The sequence below is a fragment of the Chanodichthys erythropterus genome, chromosome 19 (assembly GCF_024489055.1).
Source record: "Chanodichthys erythropterus isolate Z2021 chromosome 19, ASM2448905v1, whole genome shotgun sequence".
In the NCBI taxonomy this organism is placed as follows: domain Eukaryota; kingdom Metazoa; phylum Chordata; class Actinopteri; order Cypriniformes; family Xenocyprididae; genus Chanodichthys; species Chanodichthys erythropterus.
In genome coordinates this window covers 21,374,101-21,401,167 of record NC_090239.1, presented here as the reverse complement: position 1 = coordinate 21,401,167, position 27,067 = coordinate 21,374,101, and the positions used below count along the sequence as shown (strand labels likewise).

Genomic DNA, 27,067 nt, shown 5'->3' with positions numbered 1-27,067 from the left:
ATAATCATGCATTCTTGATTGATGGTGTGTGTGTGAGAGAGTGAGACCTTTGCGCACTTACCTTGATACATCTGAGAAAATAAAAATATGCACCTCAAGTCTCAGATCTACATGGAGTAAACAAAGTAAGTGTATTTATGCACCTGCTGCCTTTTGATGGTGAGAAGTACGGAGAGCCTATGTGTGAAATGCCTGTCTTTTCTTGATGGTAAAACCAGTTTAAAACCTTTAAATCCTTCAGTGATGCACTTTTCCATTTTTTCTCATCAGATTTATGAACATAATTTATTATGAAACAAAGTGCTGGAACACACCAAGCCTATGGTTGGCCATCGGGCAGTTTTTGTTCCTCGGCTGACTACGTTTTCTCAGTGTGTTCCTCACTGTCGGCTGAAGTTGGTCCTCGTCATCTTTTTTTCGGCCGATTCGACATGTTGAATGTCGTCGGAGCTCGGCGTCCGTTGGGCCATCTGATCATTCTGATTGGCTGTTTAGCTACTGCCACCTGCTGGTACGGAAAGGCATTTCATCTTATGCAGGCGCAGAACGGACGTGCTTGGCTGTCGGCTGTCAAGCGTCCGTTTGGTGTGTCAGGGCAACTTTGGACCCAGACCCTGCCGACGTGAGCCAACCCCGCAGTCTGCTTTCATCACCACTAGTTCGTCGGCTTGGTGTGTTCCTGCCTTAATGCATCAGCCCTGGAGTCACATCTCTGGCAGGCTGAAGAAAGGGAGTTGTCTCAACGTAGGTGGAAAACCACACTTCGCCGTTTCTCCCAATCCAACCAGGATCCTCTGAATCCTCCTCGCCTTCAATGGAAGCTGGAGAGGATGATGAGTGTGCCACAACAAAATCAGGATCTGACTCTCCTGAGTCTGTGGTGTCAGAGGGAGAAGACAATACATCATGCAGCTCGCTGAAGGGGTCAGGCTGCATAATCATTTCTAAAACTTTTGTACAAGTCAAGCCCTTTCTCATGTTGCTTGCTGCTCTTCTCACCATCAAATGACCAGCAGGATGGCATGCGAGTGTTTAAAAATCCACTTACCTTGTTTTTGTTTAGCCTGTGCTTATCACCATCAAAAGTCAGCAGGTGCATAAATACACTTACTTTGTTTTTGTTTATTCCATGTAGTTCTGAGAGCTGAAGTGCATATTTTGATTTTCTCAGATACATCTCACACTCTCTCTCTCTATCTCTCTCTCTCACAAACAAACACACACACACAACCTATAATATGCTGTTATACTCCATATAACGCCATATAAAATACAGAAATTAAGCTTTTTTTTTTTTTTTTGCACAGGCCTCTCTAAAGGGTTAATGGTGCCACCTGGTGATCAACTGTAAAAATTACAAATTTTACCTCTTCCCAACAGGGAAAACCACCATCAATCAAGAATGCATGATTATATGGTGTCATGGCTTTGCAATCAAAAAATGTCATTATAATGGAAGTCAATGGGGCAAAAACAGCCGCGAACAGTAAATGAGGGAGAAAAAATTAAAATCTGATTCTGCACAAAAACTAACAATGCATCAAAACCAATGTTGTTACTAATCTTTCACATGTCCAAGACTGTGATAAAAGGTAACAAAAAAAAAAAAAAAAAAATCCAGTCCACAATCACTTTTTATATTTGAAAATAAGTCATTTTGTGTGTTTATTTCCAAAAATCAGTGACATCATTATAAACTTGGCAATAAAAGACAAAAAATCCTGGATTTTTTTTTTTTAACATTTAGTAGTTTTGATCAAGACTGAGGTTGATTAACAGATTTATGCAAAAAAAAAAAAAAAGAAAAAAAATTATGATACATTTTTACAGCAGTTTAATTTAGTGGATGTTTTCATCCACGAACATAACGAAAGGGTAGTAAATTTGCCCACAGTTCATTTTTGAGGTTTTGAAAATTTTCAAAGCATTTATCCCAAAATATGTAGCAAAATAAGATTTTTCACCAAAAATCATTCCATTTGCTGAAACACAGAGAAAGTTGTGGCCAAATTAAGACTCAAAAACACCCCATAGTGGATGAAAACATCCCCAACAACACATAAGGGGTAAAAGTTATTTTTTAAAGCCTATTTAATGTTAAAAACGATGGCTTTCAATTATACTGTAATGTTACATGGCTATTATTATTGGCTAAAATTGAGGGGGGGGGGGAGGCATCAGTAGGCATCAGTAGTAGTATTGTTATCGCCGATACTTGGCTTCATGCATAGTACTTGGTAAAAAGACGCCATTAAACACATACTTAAAATTAATCGTCATTATGTTGTTTCTATGTTAATTTGGATATTTTATGTTCAGTTATTACAATATAAAAATATATTAAAAATGTTTCGATTGACAGCACTAGTAACATAATGCTTAATTTAATAAGACTACATAACCCTTATTAGTGTTACAGACCAGGGGTTCACACACATTTTTGTCAGCCGAACCCTTGAAGTACCCTCTGAGGATTTAAGTTAATATTTCAATAATTTAACATCTTATTTGCATGCTCACAGTTCTATTGGTTAAGGGGGACATGGCATGCAAGTATACAGATAAAATATATTTTTCTTTCAATAATTGTGTTATTTTGATTTGTCTTTATTCTAAAGTTATTTTATATATATATATATATATATATATATATACACAGAAGGTGGACAACCAAAATGGGTATTACCGCCGCGCATACCGCCGCGGCCCAACTGAAATTCAGTCGCGTGTAAAAAAACTACCGCCAGGTGGCGCAAAGGTACGGATTGGAAAGTGACTGTAATGATAAAATGTCGGTTTGTAAACGGAGATGAAAGGACGAAGTAAAACAACAACATTACAGTATAACCTTTTAACATCCTTAAAAACCATTAGAAAATTTAAAGTGAGAGTTAATTTCAAAACGTGGGATAGTCTTAGGCTACTCTATGCATCAAAAATTAAAAGAAAGACCTTTACACAAAGTCTTACTGCATGCTATTGTCATTAAACAGTCATTAGGCATATATATATATATATATATAATTTATATTAGGAGCACACACACGGATTATAAATTTCATATTTTCATTCTGTAATATTTTCATTCAGAACGGTCCAGCATTAAGACAGCATTAATAGCAATAATTCTTATTTACTGCTATTGTTCTTGATTTTTTAAATTGTTCTTTATTATTATTATGGGGGGGGCTATTATATATGCTATGTAATGTTTAGTGATGTTTATGTCGCAGACTAAAATACCGGCAGGAATAAATATTTAGGCTAATTTACTCATTAAAAACAAAGGTGTTCATCTGTGATTGTACATCAAGAGCAAGGACACGTTGTGTGCTTTTTGTTTTGTGCTTTTACCAGACCGAAACGCTCGATTGTCTGTGTGAAACTGCGCGTGTGCACGAGCGCCAAGAGAACTGATAACAGCAGCAACACTGGCCATGATTTCAGAAACGACACGTTCCAGCGGATAGATCGCCTCTTACTGAACACAGACCTAACAGTTATATCTTATCGAATTGAGATATTTCTTTCTTTTTAGGTTATTGCTGAGTTTAAGTTCACTTTTGAGACGTTTCAGATTCTCGCAGAGAGACAGCTGAAAGCACATCCTGTTTTTTTTTTTAATTTATTTTATTTTATTATTCAAAACAAAAGTACAGGGTTTTGTTGTTATTGTGAGCGTACACAAATAAAAGTAGACCATTCGTAGTCTTGCATCAATCTGTAAGCTATCGCCAAAAATGACGGAAGGCCTGTTTTTGTTTCAGCTGTCATGAGGAAAAAAATCCACCAGAACGCGCCGGCGCTTTCGTCGGCCAGAGGGATAATAATGTAGCCAATTTAGTTTCATATTTATATTTAAATATTGGGCTATTGCCTATTTTTTTTAAATTAATAAATTTCACCTATGTTCATTATGAAAAGGGAATAGCATGACGGATGCGCAATGTTGGGAGACAAATGCAGCGGGTTAGACATAGTTTGACCACTTCATTAAGTTTTGTTTTATAGTAAGTCTTTCTTTAAAGTGAATTTCGTTTTGTAGAAATTGTATCTTAATTTCAATCAATGTTTCATCAACCAATTGCCTATATTTAATAAATGGGAAGAAAACCAAACGTCGGGTGTGGAATGGAAACGAAACCATGTTTCCGCGGCCTTTGAATAAGGCTGAAGCAATATACGTCTTTCTGTTTTAATAAATTTATTTATTACTTTATTACATGTCTTTATTACTTAAATAATTGATAAGATGTTTTTGGTCGAACAATATATTTTAGCTGGTCTACTTAGACACACATTTGCGTAGTGGCTTAGCCTATTGTGCAAACTTTTTTTTCCTACCACATGCCAAACATTTCTTGCAGATTTAAAAAACAAACAAACAAAAGAAAAAACACGACGCTCCGACTTTTACAAAATCCCTCCTCGCTCCAGTCAAAACTTCGCACATACTCTGCTCGGCAGCAGCAGACGCTGGCAAACGCGCGGGGGGAGGGTCGATCCCATTCGAACTTCTGGAGTGGAGCGTGAAACACTGCAAAACACTGCAAATCTCCATAATACAAACAAATAAAGAAACTTACTACAAATACTCATAACGGAGTCTAACAATTGTGTATTTCGTCAGCTTATTTCATGTGATCAGATCAGGATGTTAAAATTAACAAAAAGCACCAAGATTGCAAAAAGGTCTGTCACGTGCATAGCTAAGGCTAATATTTTGAGTCTCCCGCCCTCTGGATTAATGGCTTTGGTGACAAATATTTTAAACAATATTTTTGTTTTTGTTTGTTTTTCTTTAACATTTTTATTTTATTTCTTTGTCTTTTAGGAACATTGGATGGCAGATTCTGTACAGTTATTGTTCTAATAAATATACGGAACCATAATGTTGCATATCTTGGACAATTCTTTCGAGCTGCTTTACAGCTTAACCACAGTTGGCAACATCAGCAGTTATTGAAATGATCTGAATCAACACAGATCTGCTGATATAAATAAATAGGCCTAAATAAATAGCAAAAAACAAGATTGGGTTTGTACGGTTCATCTGAACTATAATTTAATGATTTATGTTATGATGTTATAGAAGTACAATGCACAGATGCCTATATGTTTTGCACAAAGTAATATTTAATAAAGAATCTTAAACTTCCAATGTTAAACATGTTCTCGTCATTTTGCTCTTAACTGCAGTCAAAATACAAATAGGCCTATAAAATATTCATATGCATTGTGTCCATTGTGTAGAGTCAGATTAGGCGCAAACTCTACAGCAGAAACTTTTTATCTTAATAGCCTAGTACTTGTTGAATAACAAAATGTTGATTATTGGGATAACGTTTTTTTTTTTTTTGTTCGTAATTGTGTAGCTTATGGCATGACATTTCTTTTTGTAATGTTTATGAGCGTGTTAATGGATACAAACTGCACAATTGCAGTTTATCAGATTGTTACATAGCTATAGCTGAAACATTAACACATTAAAATCGTCTGATAATCATACAGTAGCCTAGTTAACATGAACCCATTGTAAGCGATGTATTACCATTACATCATGGGCGTACGGGACACCCCCCACCCTATGATGGGCCCCGGAGCAGATTATTTACTATTTAGCCTTTGCTTTTTTTAGAACTAAACTCAATTGACTAAAGATAAAAATAAAGCATCCAACTGAAGCCCAAAAATGCAAGCAGAATACCACAGAAACTAGCGCTAAATTACCACAAAAGGGGGAAAAAGTCACTGTTGTTTCCATCGCCGTTTGTAAGGTAGACAACAGCAAGCTTTGATGCGCTGTGCTACTGTGTTGCTGTTAGCGGTCCTGTGCCGAGACAAATAAATATGTTCGGTCTTTGCTGAGATATTATTATTATTATTATTATTATATTGCCCAAACGTAAATAGCATATAAGTCTAGAGTTAGGCTATTTCTTTATTCTTTTACTGTAAATACATTAATTTAGTTTTGAAATTTGTGTCTAACTTAGAATTTAGAGCAGCTAAAATATATTGTTAGACCAAAACATCTTATCAATTAATTAAGTAATAAAGACATGGATGTATTTAAGAAATTTTATAAAAACAGAAAGACTTCTATTGCTTCAGCCTTTTTCAAAGGCCGCGGAAACATGGTTTTGTTTCCATTCCACTCCTGACGTTCATGGTTTTCTTCCTAATTAAATATAGGCAATTGGTTGATGAAACATTGGTTGAAATTAAGATACAATTTATACAAAACGAAATTCATTTTAAAGAAAGACTTACATAAAACAAAACTTAATGAAGTGGTCGAACTTATGTCTGACCCGCTGCATTTGTCTCCCAACATTGCGCATCCGTCATGCTATTCCCTTTTCATAATCAACATTGGTGACATCTTTAAAAAAAAAAAAAAAAAAAAAAAAATCAGGCTATAGCCCAATATTTAAATATAAATATGAAACTAAATTGGTTACATTTTTATCCGTCTGGGGTGCGTTTCCCGAAAGCATCGTTGGTGAGCCATTGTCGTAAGTCCCATTGAACTCTATTGGTAACGACGGAACTTGCGACCATAGTTCGCTATGGGAAACGCACCCCTGGTCGACGAAAGCGCCGGCGCGTTCTGATGGATTTTCTCCTCATGACAGAAACAACTTAAAACAGGCCTTCCGTCATTTTTGGTGATAGCTTACAGATTAGTGCAAGACTACAAATGGTCTACTTTTATTGTGTGCACTCGCACGATAACAACAAAACCTTGTGCTTTAGTACAATAAAATAAATAAAAACAGGGTGAGCTTTTAGCTGTCTCTCTGCGAGAAACTGAAACGTAACTTAAACTCAGCGAATAATTACCTAAAAAGAAAGAAATATCTCAATTCGATAATAAATTCGTAGGTCTGTGTTAAATAAGAGGTGATCTATCCGCTGGAATGTGTTGTTTCTGAATTTGGTATTTGATATTTTAAGGAATAGAATACACTCCTGCATTTAAATGCGGCTGCAGGAGTTGCAGTTTTTTATTACGTTTTATTAATCCGTCCATTCTTTTTAGTTTCAATGATTTAGCTAAATCGTGCCTTAATAATGGGAGCGAAATTATTCAGTGACTCACGTTTTACTAAAATAAAGGGATATAATTCATGAAACACGCAACAATTTATTAATCAGTGTCCAAACAGATAGGATATATTTTTCCTAGTTATCTGTCAAATAAAGGACAGGTAACGAATAACAAAGTATGTGCGAGTCAAAAATCCATGCTGTTTTATTAAAGGAGTTTAAAATATAAATAAAACATGTATTTGTGATAAATATAGGCCTAATATGTAAGAAAACTTACATTTTGCATAAAGATAAATGTGCTTTGATGCATTTGTTGGATAACATGTGGTTAAAGCTCCACTCAGTGGTCAAAAGCTGCAAATGCACTTTGCGACGCGGCGGCGGCGGCAGGCGTGGTGGTAGAAACACCGTTTTGGATGGCCACCTACTATATATATATATATATATATACATACATGAGAGAGAGAGCGCTGCACAATTTGGCCAAAAATTTTGATTATGTTGTCATATATTGTGAATGGCATGACTGCTGCCGTTAATAGAAAGTTACTTTGAAGGGTGTTCACACTTGTCACCATTGCCCTGTGCATGGGGGAGATAGATTGTTCACCCTACTGTAACAAATTTAGCATTTTTTGAACAGTACTTTATCATGTCTTAGATGTAATATTTTTTTTTTTTAAAGTTACATTTTAATTTCTTTATTAGTATTGCGTATCAACCCAAATCGTGACATGAGTGTATTGTTAACACCCCTACTCTTTACAAGAACCAACTAACACTTCATGTTACAATACAAATAATTGTCTTAAATTCACTTTCAATTTCAAAACGTCAAGCTTTTAACCCATCAAATCCTTGAGCTTTTATTCTGCCAGAATATTGATAAAATGCTGTAAACTTCTGTTCACAAAAATGTTGGAATCGGAATTATGCAAGTGTGATGTAAATAAAGTGAACCGTACACCCAAATGCAAGTTAAACTCACAGCACTTGCAGTTGGTGAGAAACAGCATTTAAAGGTGCCCTAGAACTTTTTTTTAAAAGATGTAATATAAGTCTAAGGTGTCCCCTGAATGTGTCTGTGAAGTTTCAGCTCAAAATACCCCATAGATTTTTTTTTTATTCATTTTTTTGAACTGCCTATTTTGGGGCATCATTAGAAATGAGCCGATTCAGGCTCGATGAGCCGATGTGTGGCCCTTTAAATCTGGTGCTCCACGCCCCAAGAGCTTGCGCTTGCCTTAAACAACATAGAAAAAAGTTCAAACAGCTAATATAACCCTCAAAATAGATCTTTACAAAGTGTTCGTCATGCAGCATGTCTAATCGCGTAATTACAGTGTTTATTTTGATGTTTACATTGATTCTGAATGAGTTTGAGGCTATGCTCCGTGGGTAACTGCTAATGCTACACTGTTGGAGAGATTTATAAAGAATGAAGATGTGTTTATGCATTATACAGACTGCAAATGTTTAAAAATGAAAATAGCGACGGCTCTTGTCTCCGTGAATACAGTAAGAAACGATGGTAACTTTAACCACATGTAACAGTATTAGCAACATGCTAACGAAACATTTAGAAAGACAATTTACAAATACAGTAGGTGGCCATCCAAAACGTTGTTTCTACCGCCGCGCCTGCCGCCGCTGCGTTGCAAAGTGCATTTGCAGCTTTTGACCGCTGAGTGGCGCTTTAACCACATGTTATCCAACAAATGCATCAAAGCACATTTATCTTTATGCAAAATTTAAGTTCTCTTACATATTAGACCTATATTTATCACAAATACATGTTTTATTTATATTTTAAACTCCTTTAATAAAACAGCATGGATTTTTGACTCGCACATACTTTGTTATTCGTTACCTGTCCTTTATTTGACAGATAGCCTAACTACTTAGGAAAAATATAGCCTATCTGTTTGGACACTGATTAATAAATTGTTGCGTGTTTCATGAATTATATCCCTTTATTTTAGTAAAACGTGAGTCACTGAATAATTTCGCTCCCATTATTAAGGCACGATTTAGCTAAATCATTGAAACTAAAAAGAATGGACGGATTAATAAAACGTAATAAAAAACTGCAACTCCTGCAGCCGCATTTAAATGCAGGAGTGTATTCTATTCCTTAAAATATCAAATATCAAATTCAGAAACAACACATTCCAGCGGATAGATCACCTCTTATTTAACACAGACCTACGAATTTATTATCGAATTGAGATATTTCTTTCTTTTTAGGTAATTATTCGCTGAGTTTAAGTTACGTTTCAGTTTCTCGCAGAGAGACAGCTAAAAGCTCACCCTGTTTTTATTTATTTTATTGTACTAAAGCACAAGGTTTTGTTGTTATCGTGAGCGCACACAAATAAAAATAGACCATTTGTAGTCTTGCACTAATCTGTAAGCTATCGCCAAAAATGACGGAAGGCCTGTTTTAAGTTGTTTCTGTCATGAGGAGAAAATCCATCAGAACGTGCCGGCGCTTTCGTCGACCAGGGGTGCGTTTCCCAGAGCGAACTATGGTCGCAAGTTCCGTCGTTACCAACAGAGTTCAATTGGACTTACGACCATGGTTCACCAACGATGCTTTCGGGAAACGCACCCCAGAGGGATAAAAATTTAACCAATTTAGTTTCATATTCATATTTAAATATTGGGCTATAGCCTGATTTTTTTTTTTTTTTTTTTTTTTTTTAAAGATGTCACCAATGTTGATTATGAAAAGGGAATAGCATGACGGATGCGCAATGTTGGGGAGACAAATGCCGACTACTAAAGTTCGACCACTTCATTAAGTTTTGTTTTATGTAAGTCTTTCTTTAAAATGAATTTCGTTTTGTAGAAATTGTATCTTAATTTCAATCAATGTTTCATCAACCAATTGCCTATATTTAATTAGGAAGAAAACCATGAACGTCATGAGTGGAATGGAAACGAAACCATGTTTCCGCGGCCTTTGATAAAGGCTGAAGCAATAGAAGTCTTTCTGTTTTTATTAAATTTCTTAAATACATCCATGTCTTTATAACTTAATTAATTGATAAGATGTTTTGGTCTAACAATATATTTTAGCTGCTCTAAATTCTAAGTTAGACACAAATTTCAAAACTAAATTAATGTATTTACAGTAAAAGAATAAAGAAATAGCCTAACTCTAGACTTATATGCTATTTACGTTTGGGCAATATAATAATAATAATATCTCAGCAAAGACCGAACATATTTATTTGTCTCGGCACAGGACCGCTAACAAACGGCGATGGAAACAACAGTGAATTTGTCCCCCTTTTGTGGTAATTTAGCACTAGTTTCTGTGGTATTCTGCTTGCATTTTTGGGCTTCAGTTGGATGCTTTATTTTTATCTTTAGTCAATTGAGTTTAGTTCTAAAAAAAGCAAAGGCTAAATAGTAAATAATCTGCGCCGGGGCCCATCATAGGGTGGGGGCTGCGGGGGTGTCCCGTACGCCCATGATGTAATGGTAATACATCGCTTACAAAGGGTTCATGTTAACTACTGTATGATTATCAGACGATTTTAATGTGTTAATGTTTCAGCTATAGCTATGTAACAATCTTATAAACTGCAATTGTGCCGTTTGTATCCATTAACACGCTCATAAACATTACAAAAAGAAATGTCATGCCATAAGCTACACAATTACGAAAAAAAAAAAACGTTATCCCAATAATCAACATTTTGTTATTCAACAAGTGCTAGGCTATTAAGATAGAAAGTTTCTGCTGTAGAGTTTGCGCCTAATCTGACTCTCCATGGGCTACACAATGCATATGAATATATAGGCCTATTTGTATTTTGACTGCAGTTAAGAGCAAAATGACGAGAACATGTTTAACATTGGAAGTTTAAGATTCTTTATTAAATATTACTTTGTGCAAAACATATAGGCATCTGTACATTGTACTTCTATAACATCATAAAATAAATCATTAAATTATAGTTCAGATGAACCGTACAAACCCAATCTTGTTTTTTGCTATTTATTTAGGCCTATTTATTTATATCAGCAGATCTGTGTTGATTCAGATCATTTCAATAACTGCTGATGTTGCCAACTGTGGTTAAGCTGTAAAGCAGCTCGAAAGAATTGTCCAAGATATGTAACATTATGGTTCCGTATATTTATTAGAACAATAACTGTACAGAATCTGCCATCCAATGTTCCTAAAAGACAAAGAAATAAAATAAAAATGTTAAAGAAAAACAAACAAAAACAACAAACCGATTGTGTTCCATTTATATATCAATGTATAATTTTTTTTACATTATCTTGTGTGTATAAAAAGCACTCACCCAACCTAACAGTGCTTGACAAGTTTGAGATGGGGGAAGGGCGCTTTGTTTAAAATGTTTGTCACCAAAGCCATTAATCCAGAGGGCGGGAGACTCAAAATATTAGCCTTAGCTATGCGCGTGACAGACCTTTTTGCAATCTTGGTGCTTTTTGTTAATTTTAACATCCTGATCTGATCATATGAAATAAGCTGACGAAATACACAATTGTTAGACTCAATTGTTATACACAATTGTTATGAGTATTTGTAGTAAGTTTCTTTATTTGTTTGTATTATGGAGATTTGCAGTGTTTTGCAGTGTTTCACGCTCCACTCCAGAAGTTCGAATGGGATCAACCCTCCCCCCGCGCGTTTGTCAGCGTCTGCTGCTGCCGAGCAGAGTATGTGCGAAGTTTTGACTTCAGCGAGGAGGAATTTTGTAAAAGTCGGAGCGTCGTGTTTTTTCTTTTGTTTGTTTGTTTGTTTGTTTTTTAAATCTGCAAGAAATGTTTGGCATGTGGTAGGAAAAAAAAGTTTGCACAATAAGCCACTACGGAAATGTGTGTCTAAGTAGACAAGCTAAAATATATTGTTCGACCAAAAACATCTTATCAATTATTTAAGTAATAAAGACATGTAATAAAGTAATAAATAAATTTATTAAAACAGAAAGACGTATATTGCTTCAGCCTTATTCAAAGGCCGCGGAAACATGGTTTCGTTTCCATTCCACACCCGACGTTTGGTTTTCTTCCTATTTATTAAATATAGGCAATTGGTTGATGAAACATTGATTGAAATTAAGATACAATTTCTACAAAACGAAATTCACTTTAAAGAAAGACTTACTATAAAACAAAACTTAATGAAGTGGTCAAACTATGTCTAACCCGCTGCATTTGTCTCCCAACATTGCGCATCCGTCATGCTATTCCCTTTTCATAATGAACATAGGTGAAATTTATTCATTTAAAAATAATAGGCAATAGCCCAATATTTAAATATAAATATGAAACTAAATTGGCTACATTATTATCCCTCTGGCCGACGAAAGTGCCGGCGCGTTCTGGTGGATTTTTTTCCTCATGACAGCTGAAACAAAAACAGGCCTTCCGTCATTTTTGGCGATAGCTTACAGATTGATGCAAGACTACGAATGGTCTACTTTTATTTGTGTACGCTCACAATAACAACAAAACCTTGTACTTTTGTTTTGAATAATAAAATAAAATAAATAAAAAAAAAAAACAGGATGTGCTTTCAGCTGTCTCTCTGCGAGAATCTGAAACGTCTCAAAAGTGAACTTAAACTCAGCAATAATTGTACCTAAAAAGAAAGAAATATCTCAATTCGATAAGATATAACTGTTAGGTCTGTGTTCAGTAAGAGGCGATCTATCCGCTGGAACGTGTTGTTTCTGAAATCATGGCCAGTGTTGCTGCTGTTATCAGTTCTCTTGGCGCTCGTGCACACGCGCAGTTTCACACAGACAATCGAGCGTTTTGGTCTTGTAAAAGCACAAAACAAAAAGCACACAACGTGTCCTTGCTCTTGATGTACAATCACAGATGAACACCTTTTGTTTTTAATGAGTAAATTAGCCTAAATATTTATTCCAGCCGGTATTTTAGTCTGCGACATAAACATCACTAAACATTACATAGCATATATAATAGCCCCCACCCCAAAAAAAAAAAAAAAAAAAAAAAAAAAAAAAAATATATATATATATATAATCAAGAACAATTTAAAAAATCAACAACAATAGCAGTAAATAAGAATTATTGCTATTAATGCGGTCTTAATGCTGGACCGTTCTGAATGAAAATATTACAGAATGAAAATATTAAATTTATAATCCGTGTGTGTGCTCCTAATATAAATATATATATATATGCCTAATGACTGTTTAATGACAATAGCATGCAGTAAGACTTTGTGTAAAGGTCTTTCTTTTAATTTTTGATGCATAGAGTAGCATAAGACTATCCCACGTTTTGAAATTAACTCTCACTTTAAATTTTCTAATGGTTTTTAAGGATGTTAAAAGGTTATACTGTAATGTTGTTGTTTTACTTCGTCCTTTCATCTCCTTTTACAAACCGACATTTTATCATTACAGTCACTTTCCAATCCGTCCCTTTGCGCCACCTGGCGGTAGTTTTTTACACGCGACTGAATTTCAGTTAACGCCGCGGCCCTGCGGCGGCGGTATGCGCGGCGGTAATACCCGTTTTGGTTGTCCACCTACTGTATAGCTGCGAGCAGCGATGGCGGGTCCAAGCCCGGTGGCACCGCCACCCCGGTGGCTTCAGGGCAACTGTGCACAGCGGGCAATAGGCACTTAAAACGGTTAAACATCAAAGGACTATGTCAAATTCACTCCACATTTACTGCACTACAAGGTGCCGCTATAGAGCCCCTCCTCCCTGCCCATTTTCAAAGGATTACATGTGCCAAGTTTTAACATTATTCTGATGAATTTTGAAGCAAATCAGGTAAAAATAAGACGGTGATCTCAATGTATGCTGAAAGTAACACATTTTCTGCTTCCAGTTGGTGGTGCTATGACTTTGAATCACAATAGTCACATCCATGTGATCAACTTTGTACAACTAAGACTAAGCTGAAGTTTGGTGACTGTAGGAAAAACTAACCCCCCCCCCCCACTTTTGTCAAAAGGTGGCGCTACTGAGCCCCTCCACCACGCCCATTTCTATGGCTTTGTCCATGTCTACTGGTTGACAGTATTGATGTGTGTGTCGAGTTTCATGCAATTTGAAGCATGTTAAGAGCCTCAAAAACACTCAAGAATATTATTACAGTTTGACCTGTTGCTATGGCAACAATATTTCAAATATCAAAAATCCTGTCATAGGTCTACATCTGCTGTGTATTGACATTACACTGATGAAGTTTGAAGCAAATCAGGTAAAAATAAGAGGGTGATCTCAAAGCATTTTAAAAAGTGATACACTTCCTGCTGCCAGTTGCTGGCGCTATAACTTTGACTCACAATAGTCACATCCATGTGATCAGACTACTACAACCAACACACCCGTAAAGTTTCATAAAGATCAATATATGTATGCAGACGTTATAACATATTTCCTGTTTCCTTTTTCTCGCCATAAATTCATTCAAACCGTTTGAGATATCAAAAATCCCCTGGCAATTTTTAATCATCAGTGTCTTGACTTCATGCTGACCGAGTTTGGTGGCGATCGGATTAATCGTCTAGGAGGAGTATATCAAATTCCAGAGCATGCGTTTTTCAAACAACCCTTAATAGCTGACTTCCTGTTGGCGTGGCGTTTAACTTAGAGCACGAAATTTGTTCGGCCCGATGAGGTCTATATGTGTACCGAGTTTCATACTAATACGTGCAAGCGTGTTTAATATATGGACCAAATTTTCAGACTTTTTTCAAGGGGGCGCTGTCGAGCCCCCCTGCCACGCCCGGGTACCTCTGCGGCGTCCTAATGGCCGCGGAATCCAATGTGTGTGCCAATTTTCAAGAGTTTTTGAGCATGTTAAGGCCCCCAAAAAGCCCCGGAAGACGAAAAAAAAAAAAAAAATCCTTAGAAGAACAAGAGGGCCCTGCGCGCTAATTCGCTTGGGCCCTAAATATCACTAAAAATATCATGTTATCATGAATCATGTCAGTTATTATTGCTCCATTTATTGCTGACATTTTTTGCTATTGTCCTTGCTTGCTTACCTAGTCTGTTGATTCATCTCTGCACAGATCCAGACGTTCTGCCCTTGTCTAATGCCTTTCATAATGTTGGGAACATGGGCTGGCATATGCAAATATTGGGGGCGTACACCCCGACTGTTACGTAACGGTGTACGGTGTTATGTTGAGATTCGTCTTTTAAACAAATGAGAGGAAACAATGGAGTTTGAGACTCACTGTATGTCATTTCCATGTACTGAACTCTTGTTATTTAACTATGCCGAGGCAAATTCAATTTTTGAATCTAGGGCACCGTTAATGTGAACTGAGACCAGTACTGCCGCTCCCTATATACAGTTTGCATAGGGCACCAACACCCTGGGGGGGGCACAGCCTTTGCTAAAAAAAAAAAAGTCTAAATATATAAATAAACTAAACTAATATTCTGTAGGTAATATTACTATTGTATAGCAATATTAACTTAAAAATAAATGTAAACAGAAACATAGATATTAAAAAGAATTATGGAGAATGCAGTAACTTAAGCACACGCAACACACCATTCCTGCTTTGCCCAGCCACCACCTCATACTGACAACAGCACTCTGGCGCTGCAAAGCGAAAAAGAAAAGAAAACAAGAGTAATCACGTGCATTGTTTTTAGGTATGTTCACAAACATGTGGAACTTTATATTTTTGACTATTGTAGTTAATGGGTAAGATTAATTAAACGTGTTTAACGACGTTAAAAATGTATCTGCCTGATTTGATACTAATGCAATTTATTCGTAGCTATAATTTCCATACTTTAATGTGGATTTTGAACCATAGTAAAGATATTTTTATCCAGATTTCACGATTCCTCAATTAATTTTGAGTGCTCGATTTCACCAAAATATTAAATAAAAAGTAAAATCATAGACTATTTTCTAAGGCTTCACAATACATTTAACAATTTAAAAGATGATAATTTAGCATAACATAGTGCTATCATATATAAACCTACGCTAACACAGGAGAATACTTGTATCTAAAGGTTCACTGCAGTTTCAAAACAAAAGTTTAAACCCTCGCTCTCACTCTGCATGTTTTGATAACATGTTCTTGTTGAAGAAATTACAGTGACTGCAGTGGCCAACTGTTAGATCAAAATCTCAATAATAGGTAGGATACTGCTATTTAAGTAGCTTTTATAAACATACCCTAGAAAAAAAACATTACTGGTGTGCATCTTGAGACAAAACAATGTCGGTGACATATTTTAAGATGTGTCAGTGCAAGTTGTTTTAATTAAAACTGAAACCTGCATTTTTTCCCTGTCTGTGAAACCAGGGGTATGTATTTTCAGTGTTGTTAAAAAAAACAACAAAATAACTTGCTTTTATTACTTTCGTTGAAACATTTATTACTGCCTCATTGTTATTATATAGCCTATTGCAAGCCTACCATCTCGAGATTAAAGTTGTTAAATTTCGAGAAAAAAGTCTAAATAAAATGTTGAGAATAAACTCATTAAATTACGAGAAAAAAATTTGTTAAATTTCAAGAAAAAAGTCGAGATAAAATGTTGAGAATAAACTTGTTAAATTACAAGAAAAAAGTCGTTAAATTATGAGTAAAAAGTTGTTAAATTATGAGAACAAATTCGTCAAATCAGATTTTTATTCAGTTTTGATATCAGAACTAGTCAGATATGTGCATATGTACAAGCTGACTGAATGCCAAAAAACGTGGGTGTGATCAGTGTGTCAATTGGTTCTGACCTTTCCCTGATCACATTTTAATGACCTTACAAACAAAAAAAGAAAATTCTGTCTTCTGTTTACTCACCATTATTTGATTCAGCCTTCAGCCTCAGTCACTATTCACTTTCATTATATGGAAAAAAAGCTGCAGTGAAATTGAATGGACTGTGGCTGACATCTCCTTTTGTCTTCAATGATAACAAAGTAAGTCACATGGGTTTGAACAATGCAACCATGTGTAAATAAAGACGTTTAATTTTATTTTAAAGACGTTTATTTTTGGGTAAACCTTTTGGCAAAATCAGAGGAAAGAGTATAAACACATTATTTGTGCATATTTTATTGCTTTGCTGTATTGTAATGACCTTCTTGTGTTTGTTTTTCATAGAGAAGAACTCCAGACGGCCTCCTCAGGCCTATCTGATCCTGGCTGGCGCAGAACCACTCACCTTTACCAACATCTTCCCTTATTGGGAGAAAAACCCAAATATTAATGTACAGGTAAGTTACTCCACCCATAGCTTTCAGAATGCCAGAGGTGTTAGAGTACTTTTTCTCTGTTACCTGCACCAATATTTATTATTAAAAAGCATTTATTAAAGAAATCACTTTAGGTGTAAGATACTCCCATTATTGAGCTGTGGCCAACTACTTTAATAAATGGAAAGTTTTAATCCACAGTAACCTGCAAAATATGTATTTCATTTTATTACAGATTTCCCCAAAATAACAATTAAGTATAGCAATTTTATTTAATCAAATACTTTAAACCCTGCAGAATGCTACAGATGAGTTTTTGCTTTAAAATAATTCTCATATATGAATCATATTTGAGTAGATAGTGGTCGATTTTAATACAGCCAAAAGATTTTTAATATTGAAGCCTATGGATGATGAAACTGTATGTTTGAATGTCTGTGCAGGTTGAAGGAGCCCATAATAAAGTGATTCTGGTTAAAGACGCCCTGTCTAAACTCAGCAGGCAGCAGTACACTGTGGAGGAGCTCACTTCCAAACCCCTGCCAGAGGGAGTTGACCCTCTGCACCTCGAGTGCTACCTATCAGATGAAGACTTTCAGGTAATAACCCTACCTAATTATGCTCACACATGCTCTTTACTAGTGGTGTCAATTCATTGAAAGTCAAAATATGGCATGTTCAGATGATGTCATGCAATCTAACAATATTGTGTGAAAATATCAATGCTATTAGTGTAGAAAGACAAAAGAGAGAAAGACAAAACTGCAGTTATACACTAACCAAAAGCATCATTCAATTTAAAAATCTAAATAAAAAAAATACATAATTTTGTAACATGGCAGATAATAGTTGCTGATATAAGAATTAATAACTTTTGCCAGACAGGCTATACAATAGAATAGTTTAAAACTGTAAAAATCTTCTGAAAACCTCTGAGCAGTTGGTTTCAGAACAATAAAATTAACAAAAACCTCTCTAAAACTGCCATGCATCACAATTATTAGCAAATGATGGCTTTCATCTGTTTGGAGTTTATTTACCCTTTCACAACTAATTTTTCTGTGACCGTCTATTAGTTTACACAAAATGCAGTAAATATTTACCCTGTTGTTGTTCTAAATCTGTATTGGCTTTTTTTTTTTGGAACACAAACTGAGAAATACAAAAAAAAAAAAAAAAATGTACTGCTCGAGCTTGACTTCAAGCTTTAAAATAAGGATGCAAACGTGTCATAAAATAATCCCATGCAACTAGTGGCATATATTCTAAAGGCATACTGGTTTGACAAAAACAAACTGAAAATATAATTTATTAAGCAAAAATCTTAACTTTGGCCGTCGTGATCCTGTGTATATTTATGCCAGTTCACAGCAGATGAACCCAGGAAAAGTACACATTGCATAATTTTGAGAAATCAAGATTGATAAAATCATGACACAAAACATGAGACCTATAAGCATGAGAGAAAGAATGACAGTTCTAGTGTGGACAAGTTTATAGATTACATTAAAAGTTGTGTGATACGACCGAATCAGCATGGCTGTGGCGTATTAGTGGCCGCAGTAGCAAACCATGACTCTTGAACATTTGCCCTCTCACCCCCTTTCCTCATCTGGGAAAAAGTACACTCAGCCTAAAATCAACCTAGCTTACTGTGTCCTCTTCTATAATACTGCATGTGTAACGAAGGCGGGACTCAGAGTAAGATCCACATGCAAATCTTTATTAAATGTTGAGCGTGGTCGTACAGGCATGGTCAAACGGGGCGAACAGGAACATCAGAGACAGGCAGAATCGTAGTCAGGAAACAGGCAGTGGTCAAAAGGCAGGCAGCTAACAATCACAGAACTGTAGAACCAGACAGGGATCAGCAACAGGAACCGGAACAGACAGGGAAACAGAATAATAACGCTTGGAAATGTCACACAGGGAAAACAAGACCTAGCAGTGAGGTGATGTGTGTAAGAGTCTTTTATAGTCCTGGTAATGAGCTGCAGCTGGGTGTGGTGATTAGTGATTAGTGTGAAGTGTGTGCAGGTGAGTGGCAGAGAGGATGATGGGAGATGTAGTCCAGGAACTGACAGGAACAGACGGTGATCATGACAGCATGTTACCTTTGACAAGAAATGCCACAAGCACATATCAGAGTAAGCATGAGAGTTATCACAAAAATGAAGCAAAAAGTAATAAAATGCAAATCGACATTACAAAAAATTACGTCACCACACAATCGGTGTGTCATTTCAGTGGAATATGGTGACAACTGGCCACAAAATCAACAAAATTTAATGCAAGCCGATGCATCATGACAGCACTCAGACCAAAGCACATTAGTGACAGACACTTGTTAATAACTTGTTGTTAATAAATCATATCATTAGTCTGGCACAGCAGCCGATTAAATGTATGTAACAGACTGTATTAAACTTATGATTTAGGGAAAAAATGTAACTTATGCAGAATTACAGCAAATGTGCATGGTCACTACTGCCTCACTTCCACTGAGCGGTACAGGACATTACAGTACAGTTCAGTAAGTTTCAGGAAACTCTGATCCGGCTTGCGTTCCCACCGCCAACAGTACCCTTACTTAATAGGTGTGGTGTATGCCGGAAAGTAGCGATCGACTCCATTCTTGTGTGAAGAAGAAAACGACACCGTAAACATCAATGGAGGACATACAGCAGATCTTGTTCTTGCTTCTCGGCATATGGCTGTTTGTCAAAAGAAGAAATGGTATTGTTTCAACTTTATTAAAAAATGGTGCCTCTGGTGTTGTCATTCCCCTTGTAGCACGCGCAAGTGACGATTCTCTGTCAACCGATCAACATTCTGAAATGAGTCTAGCTCTACCCTTTAGTACCGGACTACTGTGCTAGGTACCCCAACAGAAGGGTCCCAAAAAAGTGGTACAGTACAGTTCGTAATTAGGGTACCATTCACAACTTCTGACAATGGAAACAGCAAAAATTGCATACTGTACTTTTCCGTACCACTCGGTGGAAACAAAGCTTTAGTTAGTTTTCTCAACTAAAGCTTAACATATAACTGGCAGCAGTGGCCAGAATAAAATCAGTCACATAACCTATTAGATTTTAAATAACTTGCCCTAACCACAAAAAAATTCCAGCCATCAAGCTTTAGCTGCATAATTGCACTGCATAGTCGCAGAGCCATAAGCAGTTTCTGGACAGCCGCGCCAGGCCAGCTGTCACAGACCGGAAGTTAGAGTGGAGACTATAGCCTCTTTAAAGGTAGGGTTAGTGGTGGGGTTGGGTCAGGCATTTGCTAGGGTGGACTTTCTAATTGTGGTTAGGGCTGAGTGATATATATCCTCTTCAATATCATAATTGTTGTTTTAACAATGTGCATCGAGTATTATCGAGTATGTCCCTCACTGCAAAAACCAAACAAAAGCACGTCAACTATGTTACCTAGTAGGTTAGACCACTGCATGCACATTTAGAGTGTACAATTTTACTATGTGATTTACTCTGTTAAAATGCATTAGAATGCCAGGGTCTTTTTATATTTATATCAAATTGAATAGTTTAGCAATATCACACAAAGAGTGCTATTTTTCCCCAAATATCAGCATGATTGCAAATGTGATATTGATTTTATAATGCAACTGAATAAACAAGAATTTAATATTATGTAACTTACATTTTAGATACAATATTGCCTATTTCACCAACGAAAATAGTTACAAACAAAGCTATGGCAGAACTATTTTGCGTCTCTTAGCAACACATTAGTGAATGAATCAGTCCAAATCGATTGAATGAAAGATTCAATTACTTCATTGGGTGCTTCTCAATACTTAAATGGATTGTTCCTTGTTCCTCCATCCTCCATCCTGTGACCCATCTTGAAGTTACCCATCTTGAAGGACACCTCTGTTCTCTATTTGCATCATAAGGGGGTATATATAATATAATATATATATATATATATATATATATATATATATATATATATATATATATATATATATATATATATATATATATATACACACACAGTGGCATGAAAAAGTATGTAAGCCCCTTGCAGAATCTGTGAAAATGAGAATTATTTTAATAAATTAAGAGGGATAATAAAAAAATGCATGTTCTTTTTTTGTTTAGTACTGTCCTGATTAAGATATTTTACATAAAAGATGTTTGCATTTAGTTCACAAGACAAAACTTTAAAAAAAATTATTAAAATAACCCCATTCATAAGTATGTGAACCATTGATTATCAGTACTGTGTGTGGTTACCTGATGATCTACGACTGTTTTTATGTTTTGTGATGGTTGTTCATGAGTCTCTTGTTTGTCCTAAGCAGTTAAACTGAGCTCTGTTCTTCAGAAAATTCCTCCAGCCGAGGGGTGAAAACTTTTGAATTCAAATATCAAGGTAAATTGTACTTTTGTACTTTTCTGCCGGGAAACATGCAAGTATCTTCTGTTGGTTCCGAAGGGCAGTACTAAATGAAAAACAATGATATTTAAACAAAATAAGAAAAATTGTGACATCCTGTTCAAAAGTTTTCACACCCCGACTCTTAATGCATTGTGTTTCCTTCTGGAGCATCAGTGAATGTTTGAACCTTTTTTAATAGTTGTGTTTGAGTCCCTCAGTTGTCCTCAGTATGAAAACACAGATCTCAAAATCCTACAGTCACTGCTGGAAAGGGTTCAACTATGCAAAAATGCTTGAAAACTGATGAATCTGCAGGAGCTGGAGGATTTTTCTGAAGAACAGAGCTCAGTTTAACTGCTCAGGACAAACAAGAGACTCATGAACAACCATCACAAAACAAAAAAACAGTCGTGGATCATAAGGTAGCCACACACAGTATTGAGGATCAATGGTTCACAAACTTATGAATGGGGTTATTTTAATAAATTCAGCTATTGTTTTGTCTTGTGAACTAAATGCAAACTTTTATGTAAAATATCTTACTTAGGACAGTACTAAACAAAGAATAACATGCATTTTTTATTATCCCTCTTATTTTATTAAAATAATTCACATTTTCACAGATTCTGCAAGGGGTTCACATACTATTTCATGCCACTGTATATATATTTATATATACAGATCTCTCCAGATCCTACAGATTCCCAGATCCATGTTGGTGCTTCTTCTCTTTAGTTCACTCATTTTCTTTAGGGTTCAGGTCAGGGGACTGGGATGGTCATGGCAGAAGCTTCATTTTGTGCTCAGTGACACATTTTTGTGTTGGTTTTGTCCTGATGTTTGATGTTCATTGTCCTGATAGAAGATCCAACCACAGCCCATTATATGACTTCTTACAGGGACAGTCAGGTTTTGATTTTTTATCTGTTTTAGCAATCCTAGAAGGCCTCTCAGTCAATCATATTCAATGACCGGAACTAACTGTTGTATAACTAAGGAACATTTGATGACGGGCCGTTGAATTATTAGAAAAATAATGCACATCTGAGGTGGTATTGCCAGTAATGCCTCAGGTGTGCATTATTTTTCTAATAATTCAACAGCTTCCATACGCTTCTATTTGCAATTGACGCCACTGCCCTTTACTAAACATACCTGTCCAAACACCCACCCTTAGGGTCACTAGTTCAGTCTAAAATGGTCATCATGGAAAGCATCATAAAATGTCAGCAGATACTAAATTTGTTTTCATAGTTTTCTAATCTTGTCTGACGTTGAGATTGTATTTGTTTTGCAGAGTGTTTTGGAAATGACACGGGATGAATTTAACACCATGCCAAACTGGAAACAGCTGAATCTGAAAAAGAGCAAAGGCCTCTTTTAAACAAAAGAAACTTAAAATAATTACTAAGGAACTATGTGTATTTTCTCTGTGTTTTTTCACCAATATGTACAGTTAAGTTTTTTTTTTTTTTTTTTTTTTTTTTTTTTTTTTATAAAGATGAACCTATCTATGGCTGTAGCAGTTTCATATTTCATACGTCAGTAGCTTTTGGTTACAAGACCACACATTTTAAGTTTGCAAAAAGTATACATTTTGGGAATAGTGTCAAGCATATCAACATAAATCTGTCTCGCTACTCGCAAGCTTGAATTTTAAATATGTATACCCTATTTTATTGTTTTACCCTGTTTAACCCTGTTATTATCAAACTGTAACCTTAAAATGAATTAAACACTAATGGTGACAATTCATGTAATCAGTTGAAAACAAATGGAGGCCTTTCCCTTAGTCACTGAGACTGACAGAAAAGTGAATAGCTTTTCAAGCCATAATGTGTGCACATATAAAGTGCACTGCTTTCACAAGAATGAATATGACTAATATCCAGTATTATGTGACTCTGATCTTTGTAATGGCAGTACAGTTACAACAATATTACAGATAACAAATCAATGTGTAAGTGAATTCTCAAAGGTATGAATGTGTTGTTTGTCCAGTACCAGAATTATGCCGCTAAAACATACTGTAGCAGTTCTTGGTTGACAATAAATGCTATTCAATATCATATCACTAGGTGTCACTCTCTTTTATCCATTCTCATGGTCTAATAAAATGCAAGACTTCAGTATTTCATCCTCAAAGATTAAGCAAATTGTAAAGCATTTTTTACAAGTTTAGTGTGTATATATATAACTAATCAAGCGTAACATTATGACCACCTTCCTAATATTGTGTTGGTCCCCCTGTTGCTGCCAAAACAGCCCTGACCTGTAAAGGCATGGACTCCACTAGACCCCTGAAGGTGTGCTGTGGTATCTGGCACCAATATGTTAGTAGCAGATGCTTTAAGTCCTGTAAGTTGCGAGGTGGAGCCTCCATGGATCGGGCTTGTTTGTTCAGCACATCCCATAGATGCTTGAAACTTCTGCTTTTATAGAGGTGGTCACGCTTGCTGATGATCAATTAATCAAAGACATTTGATTAGCAGCGCCTGACTGCTACTTACACACTTGACTCCTATGGAAGCAAGGGTGTACTTAGTTTGTCACCCATGGCTTTTCCATTTTGGCCTAGTTTTTGTTAAATAAATAATGACACGGTGTAATTTGTCATGTGTTGTTGTTCATCTGAGGTTGTATTTACCTAATTTTAAGAACTTTTAAAAACAACATGATTTTTTTATGTTCTGGTACATACAACTATGAATTTATTTCTATATTATATAATAAATTTGCACATTTTTCTCTGACTTGTAGCTTTTCTATCCTATCAAATCTGCTGTGACATGTCTTTGTGTTCCATATTGTAATATATTTATAAACACTCCAATCAAAAGCTGTACTTATTTGATCAAAAATACAGTAAAAAATGCTAATATTGTGAAATAAGAAGAATGCTTATTTGGTGCTCAAGAAACATTTATTATGAAAAACAGTTCTTAATGTTTTTGTGGAAACAAAGATTTTTTTTCAGGATTCTCTGAATATAAATATCAAAAGAACAGCATATTTGAAATCTAAATCTTTTGATGTCTTTATTGTCAAATTTGATAAATTTAATGCATCCCTGCTGGCTGAATAAAAGCATTTATTTCTTTCAAAAAAAAATTTAAACTGTAGCGCATATATATATATATATATATATATATATATATATATATATATATATATATATATATATATATATATATATATATATATATATATAATATGAGAGAGAGCGCTTAATATTGTTTTGTTCACTTTCATTGTATGGAGAAGAGCAACTTGAACATTTTGCTAAGCATCTGCTTATGCTTGTTTGAAATGACATGAGGGTGAATAAATGATCACAGAATTTGAATGAAACGTTCCTTTAAGATGTTAAGAAACTGAAAATGTAACTGTTTGTTAATATGTTAAATCATATACAGCAGTAAAGAATTGATGAATGAGCATTGCTGCACAGCCCTCATACCATATGTGTCATATCAGGTGAAAGCTCTTTTACACTCCACAGCACTTTGATTAGCTTCTCAGCCTTTCACACATTAGCAAACACAGGTGAATTCACCATGGATGGTTGAGTCCCAGTCTGTATTTCAAAGAGGCCGATTACAAGATTACCTTCTAAATTTATTTGATTCACAGAGTTATAGAAGCACATTGCAAGGAAACTTACAAGTGGATCTATGAGACATGAGCCACAGGTGTTGATCTTTGGGACAAACCGATGTAGTTGCATTTCTTATAATGTTACAGCTTCACAATCTGTGTCAAGTCTACCCTAACAAAAGCAAAAGCACTCACTTTGCCAATCCATGCCGGGTGCTCAGAATACCAAAGAAAGAAACTGTAATAGAAACTAAGAAAGAAAATATTCTGCACAACCTGAATGGAAATGCAGTCGTGTCCTTGAAGAGCTAATTGACAGAGAATAATTATTGCAATAATGACACAAGCAAACCAAACCTCAGGAATAAAACACCCCAGGTTCCATCCCAAAACAAGTCATGAACCACATTCTTCTTAAGATGGTGCACAACAATTGAAGCGTCTAACTAATATTCTCTCCAAACGCAAGACTTTTAGCACTATTGATTATGGGCCGCAAAAATTGGACCTCTTTAAGGATCATTTGCAGCTCAGCTATTGTACAGACTCAAAGTCCTTGGGATGGTCTTTCTAATGCATGATTGACCAAAACTTCACCATTGAAGCTCTTGAGTGAATCTGTGAAATTCAAATACATTCTGAATACTTTCCATTCTGAAGAATAAATGCCTCTGTATTCTATAACCAACAACTAACCTTCCCAGAACATTCGGGGAACCAAAAATTATATTTTGTATATTAGATGTATATAGTTCAAGATTTTTTTATTATTATTATTATTTTATTATTTAACCTGCAACCCAGTTATGGGTTCTCATTCAATTAGACTTGTTTCTTCTTAAATCAGAGTTGAAGTTTTGGGATATATCGAGTTCAGAGTCTTCAGACGCAGCTGAAGGTCACAGCTGTGGACAGGGGCCACCTACAGATTGAAACTCAGTCCTTGCCGTGAACATTAAGCACATGAAGTGCGTGGGGAGGGGGGTCTCTCTTGTCCTTTTTCTCTCTCATTAGGATGACTGAATGCTACTTCCTCTTTGGAGAATATTTAAGCGATCTTCTCAATTTTTGAGAAATTTAGCCTCACACTAAGTGGCTTTGTAAACAACTTTCCTCAATTAACAGCACTTAAGTGCTGTCTGATGAGAAGCCATTTACGTTAGGACATTTTCCAAGTTTCATAATCACACAGTGCAAGAAGAATTAGCTTTCAGTGGAAACACTGAATTCATTTCTTTTGGAAGCATCATACTGATTTGGAAGCATCATACCCCCCTACACCACCAGCACCAGGAAATATATTGTAAAATCCATAATGCCTCTGATTTGTTTATTTGTTTGTCTTTGTTTTGTCTTATGGATGTATCAGTAGTCAGACTGCACTGGCCGCTTTTTTCTACTGAATTCATTGATCATCACAAATCAGAGGTTGCTCCCTATTTTATTCAAATAAATCTGCTGTCCTTCATCCATGCTGTTTTTTGTATGCGTCTGTTGTTTTTCCTGCCTGGTGCATTAGCTTGGCACATCTAGTATTGCTGAGGCTGCAGTTACTTCTCCTCTCCTAAATGTTTGACATTGCTTGGGTGTTGTTCAGAGTAAATTACCCAAGGGAATGTGTCCATTTCTGCTCTTCCTCTGCACTTTAAGGCACGGTTCAAACTGTTGTGTGCTTGATTGGATTGGTGGCTCTTGGAGCAAAATACATAGGCTTTTATTATTATACCACAAGGAGGTTTGAGCAGGTTAATCTGTCCTAGCTGGTGTGCTACTATTGCATAGTGCAATATGTAACCC

General features: G+C 35.8%; 1 protein-coding gene across 6 annotated transcripts in view; it reads left to right on the top strand.

The window, feature by feature from the left end:
* Positions 1 to 24,350, top strand: part of svild (supervillin d) — a 168,725-nt gene extending 144,375 nt beyond the window's left edge. For 2 of the 6 annotated variants that reach the window (XM_067368972.1, XM_067368973.1), the window contains exons 26-28: positions 17,172 to 17,284; positions 17,707 to 17,862; positions 22,971 to 24,348. In XM_067368972.1, coding sequence (XP_067225073.1) covers positions 17,172 to 17,284; positions 17,707 to 17,862; positions 22,971 to 23,057 — 356 coding nt within the window. In that variant the 3' untranslated portion in view covers positions 23,058 to 24,348. The other 4 variants (XR_010892630.1, XM_067368975.1, XM_067368976.1 and 1 more) reach the window with 4 other exon arrangements.
* The last annotated feature ends 2,717 nt before the right edge of the window (positions 24,351 to 27,067 follow it).